Genomic DNA, 17,327 nt, shown 5'->3' with positions numbered 1-17,327 from the left:
CAGAACCAGATGACCGCACTGTTTTCCTCTTTACAGATTCAGCCCACTATCTGCTTGTTGGTGATGGAGGGGACTAAATTAGAATCTTCCTTGGTGCTTGAAGCTGCCTTTGGGGCTAGCATATTGTATGGGTACAGCGCCTTCCACGAAGCCATCATGCCTCCCACTCCAGCCCAGTTGCCTGGCTATCAGTAGGAACACCACCTTCGGTAATAGCACCGTTGCCATCCCATTGGGACCTCGGGCCGCCCTCAGGGCCTGTGTGACCAGTGCTCCAGCTCTGCAAAGTTAGAAACTGATCACTTTTATTTTTTAATCCTCACTCGAGGATATTTTTTTCATTTATTTTTTTAGACAGATTAGAAGGGAGGGAGGGGGAGAGAGAGGGAGAGAAAAAAAACCATTGAAACATTGATATGAGAGAGACACATCAATTTGTTCCCTCCTGCACAAGCCACATGGAGTCTGGGGAATCAAACCTGCAACCCAGGTGTGTGCCCTTGACTGGGACTCGAACCTGCAACCCTTTGGTCTGCGGGCTGACACTTGAATCACTGAGCCAAACTGGCCAGGGCGAAGCTGATCACTTCTTAAGGAATTCATTGATTACACACATGCTGTCATTGCCACATTTTTAGATTTGCTTCTCAAAAGTTATTAAGTGAGGCAGATATTGTTCAAATATCTGTGTTCCAGGTGTTCTGTGATAGCTGATTTTAGTTTGGAGTGTATGGAACCTGGAGTGGTAGAGTCCTGTCATGGAGGAAAATAAGATCATGTACCCGTTCTCAAGCTGTTTAGAGTATACTTCCAAGGGATCAGATATAACTCCAGGAAGTAAGTTGGGAAGAGGTATGGTCAGATTTCTCAGATATAATTAGGATATTTGCTTGATTGCCATCCATGGGATCTCTCTCTTTTTTTTTTTTTTGGGTATGCGCCCCTAGCGGGAACCGAACCTGGACTCTCCGGTCCGCAGGCCGACGCTCCAACCACTGAGCCAAACAGGCCAGGGCGATCCATGGGATCTCTTATAGTGTCCTATTAAAGAGAGCCAGGTTAGTAATCTTTTTGTTCATTAGTGTGATGGGTAAGTTAGGTCAAAATTTTGCTAGACCATCTGTGGTCTGTTGTATGGGTTGAACTAGCTGGTTTATTAAAGATTTTTTATGTAGTGCTGAGAGTCCTAGGCAGGGAGAAGGTATGTGGAAATCCCTCTTATTAAGCTTCATGCTTCTGTGAATGTGGGAGTCCCTGATTTTTTTTTTTTTTTTATCCTCACCCGAGGACATTTTTCCATTTTTTGTTCAGGGAGAGAGAGGAACAGAGAGAGAGAGAGAAACATCGATGTGAAAGGAACACATCGAGTGGCTGCCACCTGCACAACCGACCAGGGCCGGGGACAAACTGCAACCGAGGTACGTGCCCTTAGCGGGAACCGAACCCGGGTCTCTCAGGACCGCAGGCCGACGCTCTAACCGCTGAGCCAAACCGGCCAGGGCAGGAGACCCTGATTTTTAAACCATTTCTAGTTGGCAAAAAATGAGCGTGCATTTGTTTATATTGGTCACAGAATAAAAAAATGTCAGCTAGAAATCAGAGATAGTTCAGCCACCACTTTTGACAGATGGTAATGATTAATATTTATAAATGACTTTATAGTTTTGCAGTGTACTTTTAAACAGTTCTAGATTTTTTTCAGCCCTACTTGAAATGTAATTTTTTTGTCCAGTGTTACCCAGCAAGATAGAAAGAACTGATAGAATCCAGGTCTTCTATTTGCTGTCTCACCATTGATGAGATTATTTTTAAATTATAGATTTGGGGAAACCAAAGCAATGGCTTAATAATTGAATAGCAGAGCTGTGGTGTGGCCTCTTTAATTCATCTCAAACCCACATTGCAGTAGAGGGGCTCTGTCAGGAGAGGAGTCAGGTCACTTGTTTTCTGAATTGTAGTTAAGGCTGGTTGTTATTTTATATATATTTTCCTGTCTCCCCACTCTTATCAGTTTTTCTTAGAACAAATAGTTACTAGGGCTTTGTTTCTACGAAGGTCCCTTTTGTGTGTGACTGTTTCAGGATGTTCTATGCTTTTAGTCCGAGGTCTGTTTTCTTGGGGAAAGAAAAAAAAGGTTTGCATCTGCTAACCTCAGAAATTCCTCACTGTAGCCTACAGTTTGCATCTTTTGTGGTTGTAGTTTGGGGGCTGGCTGTGACTTCTGGTTTATCATATTTTTATAATAAAAGGATATGGGAAACAACAGAGAAACTTTCAGGATTTTTAAAGGCAGGAAGAGTGAGCAGGAAATGATTTAGAAATAATAATCATAAACCAGGATTTACAGGCCTACTTCAGAGATACTGCAGGTTTGGTTCCAGACCATCACAATAAGTAAGTCGTTTTCTGTTGGTAGAGGGTCTTGCCTTCAATTTGTAAAAAAAAAATGCAACATCTGTATAGCACAATAAAATGAGTATGACTTTGTAGTTTTAGAATAATGGCCTTCTAACAATGTGTTAGCCTTGTTAAAAAGTTAGGGATTAAAGATAATGATTTAGCCCTGGCTGGTTTGGGTTAGCAGTTAGAGTGTCGGCCTGTGGACTGAAGGATCTGGGGATTGATTCTGGTCAGGGGCACATATCTAGGTTGCAGGTTTGATCTCCAGCCCTAGTTGGGGTTGTGCCGGCAGCAACCAACCAATGTGTCTCTCTTACATTGATGTTTCTCTCTGTCTGTCCCTCCCTCCCTTCCACTCTCTCTATAAATCGATGGAAAATATCCTCAGGTGAGGATTAACACAAAAAATTAATAATAAAGATAGTCCTTTACATAATAGTTGCTTGATAAAGATTTGTTGTATTAATTATGAAAAGATAGAGGCTGATTTTCTTTTAAAAATATTTTTACTGATTTTTAGAGAGAGAGGAAGGGAGGGAGGCAAAGAGAGAAACATTGATGTGAGAACGAAATATCAATTGGCTGCCTCCTGCATGTCCCCCGACTGGGGATCAGTTCTGCAAACCTGACCTGACCTGACCTGGAATCAAACTGCTAACCTTTTGGTGCACAGGATGACACCCAACCAACTGAACCACACTGGCCAGGGCCAGATTTTCAAAGAATTGTATATTACCTTTTCTTAAAAAAAAAAGGCATAATACTTAACTTTTCAGAATTTAAATAAGCCAAACTTCCATCACTTTTCTAAGTGTTGAGTAAGTAAAGAATTTTTTTTAATGAATCTTGTTTTAGTTTGTTTAACCATTTCTATTGACTCAGGATCATAATCTCTCATTGAGAACAATAAAACTAATATTTAGAAGTATCACCTGCCAAACTGGTATTCATCAGTTTTGCTGAACTCTGGGGTTCTGTCTGTCCTAATAATTTTTAATCCCTTTTTGCTAAGTAATTACCTGATATTCTTCTCCCACCCCCATTTTCTCACATCATCTGTATGAAACACATTATTTCCCCTGCATTTCTATTGTGTAGAATGTGATATTTAAGCATTTGCTAGCTTTATCTTCTAGAGGAATGTTTAGTGTTTTAGTCAGCTGATCCAGCTCTGTTGGCTGCTTAGCTCAGTTGGTTATGAGTGTGGTGCATTTAATGAGGCCAAGGTCATGGAGTCCATCCATTTTCTTAAGGAACAGTTAGCTTTGTTCTACCCACTTTTGTGCTAGCCTCAGCTAACCATCCCATTCACAAGTACACTGTAGGGCAAAGGAGATACAGGTAAGAAAGTGAGGCTAGAGTAGCACTTCATTCCTGTTATTTATAGATGATAATTAAATTAATAGGCATTTGCTGTTTTTTTTAATACACTTCACTGCCAGGTGCCAGATGACATTATTCCCATTTTACAGATTAGGAAACTAAAGTGCAGAGAATTGAAATAACATGACTTAGATCATATAGCAAGAATTGGAAGCCTGTTTTCTCTGTCTCAGAGTCCTCTGCCACATATCTTTCTGTTATTGAAAGACTAGCTTAATGATGAAACACTTGTTTGCATAGATGTATAAGACAGAGTTGATGTCCTTGAGGAGCTCACATAAACCAATAGTCTTGCATATAAACCAATTAACTGCAGAAAAGGACCAATTTATTAAGAGAGGAGCAGATAATGGTTCAGGAGAGAGAAAGAGTTCTGTTCTTTAGCTGTGTAGTTTGTTTTGCAGAATTTACTATAAAGTGCTTAGCTCTGGGGGTGACCCTGAACAAAAACAGTACTCTTGATTATTTATTAATTCAATGCTCATTTAATGTGTCAAAATACCTATGGGCCTACACATAAATTATAGAATCTGAGGGTTGCAAAAAACATGGTTGAAGGTCAGCCATGTAAGGAATGGTATTTTTCTCTCTCTGAAAATAAAACTGAGTTATAAAGTAAGTATTTCTTATAGGGAGCTTAGAAGTTATAGAAAGGTACAGAAATAAGTCACTCATAATTCTAACCAGAATGAACCTGTTAGCATTTGATGTCTTTATGTAGTGCCTTCTAGTTTAAAAACATTTTTATTGCAGTGTGCCTTAAATACAAATCCTAAGTATATAGCTTGACACATACTTAGATGGTGTGTAACCATCTCCCAGATTAATTCTTTTCAGTTTTTACTATATGTGGGTTTATGTGTATACTTTTACATACTGTGATAAAGTGAAATGCAAAAATTTTGTTTTGATTTTTTTTTCACTTACTGATCCATTAGGATTATTTCTCAATATTATGATGTACTCTCCTGAAATTTTATTGATCTTTGTTAAAAGTTAATTAATTACCAGGAGCAGAAACTCATTTAAACAAACTGAAATAAAAATATTTAAAATTATAACATTATATATTTATAAATAACATCTTCAAAGACTATCCCAAATCAATTCAGAGATCTTTCTGGTGACTATATGGAGTATTTCAAATATCCTTGTACATATATTTTTACATTTGTAGGAGTCATTGTAGAGGATTCGTTGCTGAAACTAGACTTTGTTGAGTCCAGGGAATAATGAGTATTTTAAGTCTTAACAGATATTGCCAAATTGCCTTCCTCAAAATGTTAGACTCTCATCAACAGTGTTTAAGATTCTACCAATTTTTTCTCTGCATTTATAATAAAATGTTATGACTTTTCTAAAATATTTCCAGTCTGCTAGGAAAAAATGTCTGTTTTAATCTGAATGTAATTATTTGTGAGGCTGAACATCTTTTCATATATTTCTTGTACATTTGTATATTTCTTCTGTGAATTACCTGTTTAGGTCCTTTATTCATATATTTATTGTGATTATTTTTCTTCTTTATTCCTCACCTGAGGATATTTTTCTACTTATTATCAGGTAGAGTGGAAGGGAGGGAGAGAGAGAAACATCAATGTGATAGAGCCTGGTTGCCATTGACTGGTTGCTTCTCGCACGACTCCAACAGGGCCGGGGACGAACCGCAACTGAGGTATGTGCCCTGAACTGGAATTGAATCTGCGACTCATTGGTCAGCAGGCTGATGCTCTAACCACTGACCCAAACTGGCCAGGGCTATTTATTGTGTTTTTAAAAATATTTTTCTTATTGATTTGTAGAAACTGTCTATTAAGTATATTTTGATTGTCAGGAAGTACTTTAGAAATACATTCAGTGAAAGAATATATGTATACTAATATATTTTTATAAAATTGGGATCATGAGAGAAACATGATTTTATTTCCTGCCTTAAAAATTTGTTTTATATAGTTTATTTGAGCCAAACTGATGACATATGCTAGGGAGCAGGATCACTAATGCTCCCTGTATCCTTTCTTTTTAATTTACTATTACATGTTGATCATTTTCTCATGTTGTTAAATGTGTCTTGAGTATTTTCTCATGCCATTACATTTTCTTCATAAACATGATTTTAATTGTGAACTGTAAAATTTTAAATGATAATTTGGCATTTGGGTGGTTTATACTTTTTTTTTTACAAGTAATTTTGCAATATACATGTTGTACAAATCTTTGAGCATCTGTCTTATTAATGTCAATAAGACAATTAAGTCAAATTAGGTGAACCTTTAAATACTTCCATATGTGCCCTGGCCGGTTTGGCTCAGCGGTTAGAGCATTGACCTGCGGTCTAGAGAGACCCAGGTTCGGTTCCCGCCTCGGTTCCCGCTAAGGGCATGTACCTTGGTTGCAGTTTGTCCCCCCGACCCTGGTTGGGTTATGTGGGTGGCAGCCACTCGATGTGTCCCTTTCACGTCAATGTTTCTTTCTCTCTCTTCCTCTCTCTCCCTCCTACTTTATCTGAACATAACAGAAAAATGTCCTCGGGTGAGGATAAAAAATAAATTAATAAATAAATTAATAAAAAATAAATTAATTAATAAATAAATACTTCCATAAATAAATTAATAAAAATAAATTAATTAATAAATAAATACTTCCATATGTAATGATAATTTTCTTCTTGAAAGTGCCATACCGATTTATGCTCACACTCCTAGCTTGCCATTATTTAATCATGTGTGTGTGTGTATTTAGGGGGGGTGGTAAATTACACAACATAAAATTGACCATTTTTAACCACTATAAAATGTACAAGTCAGTGGCATTTAGTACATTTCATAGTGTTGTGTAATCATCACCATTATGTAGTTCCATGACATTTTCATCATCTTAAAAGGAAACCCTGCTCTTATGAAATAGTCACTCTCTTTTTCCCCCTCCCTCAAGCTCCTGGCAACCACTAATCCATTTTCTGTCTATTTGGATTTGCCTATTCTAGATATTTCATATAAACAGAATCATATAACATATTGCCTTTTGTGTCTGGCGTCTTTCACCTAGAATAATGTTTTCAAAGTCCACCCACGTTATAGCATAAATAAGCACTTCATTACTTTTTATGGCTGAATATTTCGTTGTATGGCTATACCACATTTTGTTTATGCATTCATCTGTTGATGGACATTTGGATTGTTTCCACTTTTTGGCTATTGTGAATAGTGCTGCCAATGAACATTCATTCATGTGTAAGGTTTTGTTTGAATAGCTTTTTGGGTATATACCCAGGAGTGGAATTGCTGGGTCATATGGTAATTCTATATAAGAACCTTTTGAATAACTGCCAAACTGGTGCACTATTTTACATTTCACTCTCAATACTTGAGGATTCCACTTTCTCCATATTCTCACTAATACTTGTTGTTGTTTATTTTATTTAAAAAAATGTTTTTTTCTTTATTGATTTTAGAGAGAGAGGAAAGGAGAGAGAGGAAACATCGATGAGAGAGGACATCGATTGGCCACCTCCTGCATACCACCCACTGGGGATCGGGCCCACAATCTGGGCATGTGTCCTGACTAGTAATTGAACTGGCGACCTCTTGGTGCATGGGTCGACACAACCACTGAGCCACACTGGCCAGACAATACTTGTTTTTTGATGTCATCATTTTAACTATATTTCTTTGACTACTAAGGTAGATTTTTATTTTAAAAAAGAGCAATTTATTAATCTTTTGTATTTGTATTGTGAATTGTCTTTGTATGTTCTTTAAACTTCTTTACAATTTTTTTTATTTTTTATGTTTAAATTTATCTTTATTGGTAAAACATATGTCCCTCCTTCCCCCCATTGATACCCCCTCTGTAATTTCTTGCTCACTTTTTGAAGGGGGACTAGGGAGGATTGAGGTTAGGTGCTTTAGAAAGGCAATTATGGCTCTCTCTTGCTTAGGAAAGCTGGTGAATTTGCTATAGAAGTAGGGTGGGTAAAGAAATGTGGTTTGGCCTTGGCCAGTTTGGCTCAGCGGGTAGAGCGTCAGCCTGTGGTCCATAGAGACCCAGGTTCGGTTCCTGATAGGGGCATGTGCCTTGGTTGCAGTTTGTCCCTGGCCCTGGTTGGGTTGTATGGGTGGCAGCCACTTGATGTGTCACTTTCACGTCGATGTTTCTCTCTCTCTCTCTCTCTCTTCCTCTCTCTCCCCACTCTATCTGAACAAAATATGAAAATATATCCTCGCGTGAGGATAAAAAAAAAAAGAAATGTGATTTGGAGATATATTAGTTTTTTATGGCTGCTGCAACAAATTACTGCTCACTAGGTGGCTTAAAACAATAATTATTTATTTATTTATTTATTTCTCACCTGAGGATATTTTTCCATTTTTCTTCAGAGAGTGAGAGGGAGGGAGAGAAAGGGAAAGAGAAAGAGAGAGAGAAACAATGATGTGAGAGATACACATTGACTGGCTGCCTCCCACATGACTCTGACCAGAGCCAAACCAGCCAAGGCAATAATTTATTTTCTCTCTATCCTGGAGACCTGAAGTTCAAAATCAAGGTGCAGCAGGCAGCACTCCCTCAGAGGCTCTAGGAGAGAATAACTCTACCTTTACCTGTTTTTGGTGGCTGTCAGCATTCCTTGGCTTCTGGCTACATCATTCACATCACCTTCTCTTTTGTGCGTGTCTTCTGTTGTGTCTTATATTTGTCATTGGATTTATGGCCCACCCAGCTAATCCAGGATAATCTTATCTCAAGATCTTTGATTACATCTGTGAAGATTCTTTTCAAATAAGATAACATAAACAGATTCTGGGGATTAAGATGTGGACATAGCTTCTTTGGAGCCACTGTTCAACCCACTATAGACCGTCTAAAGTATAGATCTTGGCTTTCTTCAAGTGTGAGCAAGAAGCAGAGAGAAGTAAAAAGGGAGAGCCCAGGAAGAATGGTTAAGGAGAAAAGATACTAGTATCACCAGTGCTCTATACTGTTACTATAATTGGTATTGAGGTACCATAGGATTTTAAGGTAAAAATGACTTAGGTCTAATTTTATTTGACAGAATCCATGTAACTCAGACAAAAACCAAACTTCCGCTATGGTAGAACATTTTTAATCTATAATTAAAGTATTCCTTTTGTTGTTGTTGTTGTTAATCCTCACCCAAGGATATTTTTTCATTGACTTTTTTAGAGAGTGTGGAATGGAGAGGGAAGGGGAGAGAGAAGGAGAGAAACATCGATGTGAGAGAGACACATCGATGGGTTGCTTCACACATGACCCCAACTGGGGTGGTGGATTGAACCTGCAACTCAGGTCTGTGCTCTTGACCGGAATCAATCTCGAGGCCCTTCAGTCCGAGGGCCAGCACTCTAATTGCTAAGCCAAACCTTCTAGGGCTAAAAATATTTTTTAGCAGTACAGTAATATTGGAACCAGTTAGATACCTTGTCATTGTTATCAGTAATTATCACTGTCATTTCTAGGCCTTGTATTTATGCTGTATTCTTTTAAAATAGGCAACACAGCCCTGGCCGGTTTGGCTCAGCGGTTAGAGCGTCGGCCTGCGGTCCGGAGAGACCCGGGTTCGGTTCCCGCTAAGGGCACGTACCTCGGTTGCAGTTTGTCCCCGGCCCTGGTTGGTCGTGCGGGTGGCAGCCACTCGATGTGTCCCTTCACGTCGATGTTTCCCTCTCTCTCTCTTCCTCTCTCTCCCTCCCACTCTACCTGAACAAAAAATGGAAAAATGTCCTCGGGTGAGGATAAAAAAAAAAAAAAATAAAAAAAAAATAATAAAATAGGCAACACAGGTCTCATATAGAAGAGAAGCAAGAGCTGGTTAGAATGTTTAAACCTCTTACTTCACAGAGGAAGCAAGTGTGGCCCTGGATGGTTTGGCTCCACGGTTAGAGCATTGGACCAAAGAGTCTCAGGTTTGATTCCAGTTTAAGGGCATGTACCTTCGTTGTGGTTCGTCCCCGGCCCTGGTCGGGAGGCAACCAATCGATGTGTCTCTCTTGCATCGATGTTTCTCTCTCTCTCTCTCTCTCTCTTTCCCCTGTCCCTACTCTATCTGAAGATAAATGGAAAAATATCCTCGGGTGAGGATTAAAAAAAAAAAACAGAGGAAGAAAGTGTGGCTTGGGAGGGTTCTGAGTGACTCTCATAGCTGGCTAGTGCCAAAGCTGAGACTTCATTTTGGGGTCCCTTAATTCTTGTGTGTTTTTTCCATGATACAGTGTACAAACTGAAAACTGTTAGAGAAGTAAAGATTTGTGAAAAAAAAATTTTTAAAATTATTTTCCCCTTGAAGCTGAGATTCCATACTGGGATAGTAAAGGAGATAGTGTAGTCTAAAGGTTATATCTGTCGTCTGGGTTTGAAACCCTACTCTTCATTTACTATTTGTATGACCTTGGGCAATTTACTTCTGTGTTTTAGTTTCTTCATCTTTGAAGTGGAAATAGAGCGAGTCTCATAGGGTTGTGGTAGGATTAAATAAGTTAATACATTAAATGGCTTGGAACAATGCCTGGCACATGGTCAGTACCTATTAAATGTTCACTATTTCTAACATTTTTATTCTTTGCATCACTTAACTCTTTATATGATTTTGACATTGATGGCAAGTGAAGCTAAGGTAATAGTACCTCATACATAATCACATTTGGACCTGTTAGCAATATATGAGAGATGTTCTATTCCATTTTATAGATGAGAAAACAGGCACAACACAGTTAAATAACTTACCTAATGTTATACAGAAATTATGTGGAAAGATTGGGATTCAAATTCAGATCTTTCAGAATCTAGAGTTTACTCTTTTTTTAAAAATTAAACTTTGTTAACTAGATATATATACTGTAAAGTATGCATATCAAAATGTACATTGTGATATATTTTCATAAACTGAACACACCCATGTTGCCAGCACCCAGAATCCTTCCTTCTAGTTACTGTTTGCCCTCTCACCCACCAAAAGTAACCACTATCCTGACTTCTAACAGCATAGAACAGTTTGTCTGTCTTTGTACTTTATATAAATGTAATCATACACTATGTGTTTTTTTGTGTCTGTATTTTTTCACATAACATATGTCTGAGCAGTTCATTCATACTATTATATGTCATTTTAGATTGATCATTCTCACTGGTTGTATAGTTTTCCCTACCACAATTTATCTCTCAATTCTGCTGTTAACGATGTGGGTAGTTTCTAGATTTTTAGTATTACAATCGTTACATATTATAAATGTTCTTATATGTGCCTTTTTTGTGTGAACATGCCTTTTGGTTTATTGAGTATATATCTGTGAGTGGAATTGCTGGGTCATAGGCATATGTTCCGCTTAGTAAATACTGCCATACTGTTTTCCACAGTGGTGGTATCAGTTTACATTCCCATGTGCAATGCTATCCTCACCCACACTCAGATAGTCCTTTCTTTTTTTTTTTACCATTCTGGTTATTATGGAGTGGTATTGCGTTACTTAAATTTGTTTTTTTTTTTTTTTTTTGATGACTAATGAAGTTGAACACCTCAAAAGTTCATCAGACATTTGGATACACTCTTTTTTTTTTTAATCCTCACCCGAGGATACCTTTGCATTTATCTTCAGACAGAGTGGGAAGGAGAGAGGGAGGAAGAGAGAGAGAGAAACATCAATGTGAGAGAGACACATTGAGTGGCTGCCACCCACATGACCCCAACCAGGGCCGGGGACAAGCCTCAACTGAGGTACATGCCCTTAGTGGGAACCAAACCCGGGACTCTCCAGTCTGCAGGCCGATGCTCTAACTGCTGAGTCAAACTGGCCAGGGCATACCCTCTGTTTAGGAGTATCGAAGTCTTTTGCCGTTTTTTTTTCAGTTGGTATATTTTTTGTTTATTGATTCAATGGAATTCTTGTTTTTAATTAAAAAATGTTTTCATTCCTCTTTAGAGAGAGAGAAAGGGAGAGAGGGAGAGAGAAATAGTGATGTGAAAGTGAAACATTGATTGGTTGCCCCTTGCATGCCTCCCCTACCTGAGATTGAGCCTGTAACCCGGGCATGTGCCCTGACCAGGAAATGAACTGGCAACCTTTCGATGCACGGGACAATGTCCAACCAAGGTAGCCACACCAGCCAGGTCCTTAATGGAATTCTTGGTATGTTCTAGGTGTGAGTCTGTCAGTTATATGTATTGAAATATATTCTTGTAACCTGTATATGTTTCCTTTTCATTCTCAGTGGTGACTGACTTTTGAGGAACAAAAGTTTTGAATTATAATATTGTTCAATTTTTCAGTTTTCTTTCGATGTTTAGTGTAGTTTGTTTTCTGATTAAAACATCTTTGTTATTGCAGGATCATGGAGGTGTTCTGTGTTTCCTCCTAAAGGCTTTATTGTTTCACGTTTCACATTTAGATCTGCAATCCCAAAGCTAGCTCTTAAACACTCTGCTATAACACTACTTTGTACTGTCTGAATAGAGCTCCCCCACCTTCTTTGTGTGTGAGAGCCATTTTCAGCATTCTACAAAGTGAAAGAGAAACATTTCCATTGCTCTCACAGCTGGGCCTGAAGTACAACAAGGCTTTTGATGTGACCAATACAGTGCTTTTAAAGCACATTTAGTAAAACAAATGCTAGTCTTTGTGCTTTGATTTAGTATCAATTGGTAAAATTTTAGCCGTTAGGAAACTGTAAAGAAAAAAATAATTTATTATTATAAAAAGTCTTAAGGTTAAAGGAAACTTCTTCTGTTATTGAGGTATCCTGACAGGAGACTTCCAGATTCTATTTTTTAAAATATGTTTTTATTGATTTTTTTTTAGAGAGAAAGGAAGGGAGAGAGAGATAGAAACATTGATGTGAGAGAGAAATATTGATTGGCTGCCTCCTGCATGCCCCCTACTGGGGATCAAGCCCACAACCTGGGCATATGCCCTGACAGGGAATTGAACCGGGACCTCTCTGTCAATGGGACAATGCTCAATCCACTGAGCCACACTGGCTGGGCAGACTCCTAGATTCTTAAATCTCCTCCTGTGTGCTCTGGGAAAGAAGAGGCTATTGGGTAGTCCCCTATTATAAGCTGTGGTTTGAAATTTGTATTTAGGGACATGTCAGTGTTCTGGGTACAGCCATGTTTGCTGCTCTAGGCTCTGCTTTGGTATGCATTCTGTGAAGCAGATGGATGTCGTCACTTTCATGCAGTAGAGGCTTCCTTCTTGGGGAACATTTGGGAATTTCCAGGGCATTTCTTTGTCTTGTTTTCATGATTATAGATTTAGAGGTGACTCTTGCATGTATGATTGTTCTTTTGGGAGGAAAAGATCTATTTGTTGAGCAGCTTTTGTGCTCCATAGAGGTATGTCCCATATGCTTTACATAAAACTGAATTGGTTAAGAGAAGATGCAAGTCTGAGATCATTAAGCATTTATACAGAAGCACTTAATTCCTCTGAATGAATTCATGTCTCCTGACCCAGACGAATTATAGCCCACAGTTCTGAAAGAATTTTAGGATGAGGTCATTTGCTCTTTGTCAATAACTTTGAAGGACTCATGGAATTACCACAAAAAGACATATTTTCAAAACCGAGAAGGTAAGAGCTTTACGTATACCTAGTCAGAGTTTTGAATGGTTTAAGTATATGGTATGAAGATTTAGAACAGGAAACTGTAATTATGAAGAGCCAGCGTGGGCCCACTAAAAATATGTTAGGTCAGACTAACCACATTTTCTCTGTTAAGGGAATTGACTGGTAGAAGAGGGGAATACTGTCAGTTACCATTTTTGGATTCAGGAATATTTTGATGAGGATGATTAGGATATACTTGGGGATAAGAAAGAAATTTGAATTGTTTGATGAAGCAGGTGTTGCAAAAGTAGAAGTATAGAAAAGAGATATGACTTAATAGCAACATTAAAATGTAAGGCTTTTATTTTATTTGTTTTTTGTTTTTTTATCCTTACCTGAGGACATTTTCCCATTTATTTTTAGACAGATTAGAGGGAGGGAGGGAAGGAGAGAGAGAGAGAGAGAGAGAGAGAGAGAGAGAGAGAGAGAGAGAGAGACATTGATGTGAGAGAGACACATTGACTGGTTGCGTCCCACGATGAACCAAAACCTAGGTATGTACCCTTGGTCAGAATTGAACCCGGGCCTCATAGGTCCACGGACCGACGCTCTAACTGCTGAGCCAGACTGGCCAGGGCTTTTATTTTATTTTTATTTTTTGGTACGTGCCCCTAGCGGGAATCGAATCTGGGACTCTTCTGGTCTGCAGGCTGACACTCCAACCCCTGAGCCAAACCAGCCAGGGCTTTTATTTTATTTTATTTATTTATTTTTTTTAAAAGACAATTCACTGTACACATTTTATTTACAGTTTTGTACACTGTCTTAATATGAATGGGACCGCTTTTCTACTTGAGCCATTTTTTAACCAAAGCAAAAAACCTAAGTAATACAAAGTGTTAAAATACAGCATAAAGATACAAAAACAGACATTCTAATTAGGAATGTAATTATGATGTTACATTTTTTTATAACCCACAATTATGTTTAGGAAACCACACAAAATCGATCACTGATTTGAATGAAATATATAAATTTGTAGCAAAGCTTTGTAGTTACAAAAAAACAAAAAATTACCAAAGAATGCCCCAAATTAATGTTTATTCCACCTTTGTGTCATATTCTTGGATCCTTCACCAATATTACATGAGAACAAAAGCAAATAAATGTAAAAGTGAAATCAGAATCACTAATGTCATCAAGTAGGGGAACAAATAAATTGAAATCTAGCAGCCATCAGCAAGAGTACAGCAAAGACAATGATGTAAAAAGAAACAAAGAAAATTGCTAGAAAACTGTATGCATCATACTCTTTCAAACCAGCAAAATATGCTCCCGCATACAATGGGACATAAACAGAATTCTTTTCCTGTAAGGTAAAAAAAAATGCAAGTTCTTTTTTAACATTGTGGATGGGTAAAATGTGTTTGTAATTGTAATTCTTCTAAGCTATTACAGAGTGGGCCAGAAAGCACATTTATGGATTCTGGTACTGTAATTCTTTGATTGGGTAAGTGGACACTCTAGCAAAAATAAAAAAAAAGAAAAGAAAATGAACACAGAAGTACAAGACAAAGGCGAATGAGACTTCTCTTATCTCTTAGCAGCATTTAGATGGAAATCAAATTTAAATGCAGTCCACTCTGCTTTTGAAGAGGCTTTGGTTCAGCTCCCAAATCTTGATTGCTTGACGCAGTCTCCTATGAGAATATTCAGAAGGTGTCTTCTTAAACAACAAACCTATTTTTAGTGGTGGAGCCGCTCTTAGTAGCTGTGGGACTGATAACCAATCACTATCTTTGGAGGAAGTCCTAACCTTTCCTTGTATACCCTCCCTATATGTGTAACAGCGTCTCTGTTTTCACATTCAGTAGTCCATATTGCTATCTTATCACCTTTAGCTCTAACATTAACAACAGCTCCATATACATCATTGCTGTAGTCATCAAAAGATTCTTCAATAAGGCACAGCAGTGTCTCTAGCCAAAAGCGACCGAGGTCACTTCGTCTCTGCTGTTTGTTTAATGTAATTAGCCATCTTCCTCCTCCTTTGTTTTTCTCATCTTCCCACATAGGTTTAATACCATCCTTGAAGAGTGAGTAGTCACAGCCAGGCATTAAATTACTAGACAACTGGATATGGTTGTACAGAGCCCAAAAGTCTTCAACAGTATCAAACTCAGAGATCAGCTGAAGGTTTGCTTGCCAAGTTTTGCTTTTATCATTTTTAAAAAACCAGAGTGCCCATCTGTTCTGTAATGGATGTTTAATATAATGTTCTGGGTTAGCAACCTCCTGGTTAGTTTCTGTTTTCTCTTCTTCTGTAGGCGGGGGATTAGGAGTAGGGGTGGTTTCCGGTTCCACAGTCGCCATCTTAGATCGATCTCTAAATTTTTTTTTTTGTATGTGCCCCTAGTGGGAACCGAACCCGGGATCTCTGGTTCCCGGGCGACACTCCAACCGCTGAGCCAAACTGGCCAAGGCTATTTTATTTTTAAAATAAATTTTATTTATTGATTTTACAGAGAGAGGAAGGAAGAGGGAGAGAGATAGAGACATCGATGAGACAGAACATCGATTGGCCGCCTCCTACTTGCCCCTCACTGGGGATTGGACCCACAATCTGGCCAGGAATCAGACCGGTGAAATCTTGGTGCATGGGTCCAACCACTGAGCCACACCAGCCAGGCTAAAATGTAAAGCTTTTATAGTTGGGGGCAAGTTTGATATATGGCAAAAGTGTGATTTAGTTGACAGAAAGTTGTGATTTTAACTTGCATTAATAAATATTGTCAAAAAAGAATGGATAGTCTTGTTTTAAATGATGCTAGTTAGACCACACCTAGAGTACAGATTTCAGTCCTAGAAGCTAGGGTGGTGAGGGAACTGAAAACCATGTCATCCGAACTACAGTCAAAGGAGCAGATTTGTTTTATGGCAAATAAATGGCTCTGACACTAGCTCCCACAGAAGAGTCCTAGAAGAAATCAGAGAAGGAGAAACAGCAACATTGTTGGAATACCTGTACTCACTTGAATAATTGTAGAGTGGCCAACAGTCACAGAAGTGTGTGAAGTTCATTCTAGGGAGAGAATAGCAACTGCAAAAGAATGAAGGCATAAAAAAGCATGCTGTATTTGAGGAAATACAAGTGAGTTAGTACAGATAATATATGAAGATGGAGAGGGGGTGGTGGTGGGGTGAGACCAGGGAAGTTTGCAGGTGCCTTATATGAAGGTGGAGTGACTGGAGCCCATGAAGATAACAGTGATGTGTGTAAGACTTGATTGTAGTAGGCCTAGAATTCCAGGCTTTCTTGCTTTTTTCGAAGTGCTCTTTCTCCTTCCCTTTCTTCAGGTATGTGTTTTTTTCTTTCATCTGTACATTTTTATTTGATAAATCTGACCTGTTAAATTTTGTAAATTTAAGGTGTACAGCATGTTACTTGGATACATTTATATATTATGATTGCCAGTGAAGCAATATTTATCACATTACATCTTTACAGTGCAATGTTATTATCTATGTTTATTATTTTATGTATTAGATCTCTATGACTTATTTACTACTTGGTACATGTTTGTACACTTAAACACCATCAGCTTAGCCGCCGACCCCCCCCCATCCCTTGGCAACCATCTTTTTTTTTTTTTACAGGTTTGACTTTTATAAGTCAAGCTTATAAAAGCATATAAGTGATAGCTTATAGTACTTGCCTTTCTTTTTTTTTTTTTTTATTTGAATCTTTAATTTGACATATGTAAAAGAGACACAACAGAATCCTTTTAATAAACCAGAGAAGCGGAATTGTTTCCTTGAGAAAGTTTTCTCGACTACTTTGGATTAATCTTGCCTTTCTGTGTCTGACTTAACCTCGCTTAACATAATATGCTCATGGTCCATCCATTAGGATATCTTTTTTTCTCATGGCTGAGTAATATTTCATTGTGTGTTCATACCACATCTTTTTTTATCTGTTCATCT

At 38.2% G+C, this 17,327-nt stretch overlaps 2 protein-coding genes across 4 annotated transcripts in view; one reads left to right on the top strand and one right to left on the bottom strand.

Annotated features, from left to right (window-relative positions):
• DENND5A (DENN domain containing 5A) overlaps positions 1-17,327 on the top strand; it is a 111,250-nt gene that overhangs the window by 18,443 nt on the left and 75,480 nt on the right. The gene's annotated exons all lie outside the window — the stretch shown is intronic.
• Positions 15,108-15,722, bottom strand: LOC118627662 (eukaryotic translation initiation factor 4E-like). Its single transcript, XM_036258068.1, has one exon. It carries the CDS (start codon positions 15,714-15,716, stop codon positions 15,108-15,110), a length of 609 nt encoding a protein of 202 aa, XP_036113961.1. The 5' UTR covers positions 15,717-15,722.

This window comes from Molossus molossus, unplaced genomic scaffold, assembly GCF_014108415.1.
Source record: "Molossus molossus isolate mMolMol1 unplaced genomic scaffold, mMolMol1.p scaffold_m16_p_13, whole genome shotgun sequence".
In the NCBI taxonomy this organism is placed as follows: Eukaryota; Metazoa; Chordata; class Mammalia; order Chiroptera; family Molossidae; genus Molossus; species Molossus molossus.
The sequence above is the reverse complement of the archived record's forward strand: the minus strand, read 5'-3'. Positions and strand labels throughout refer to the sequence as shown.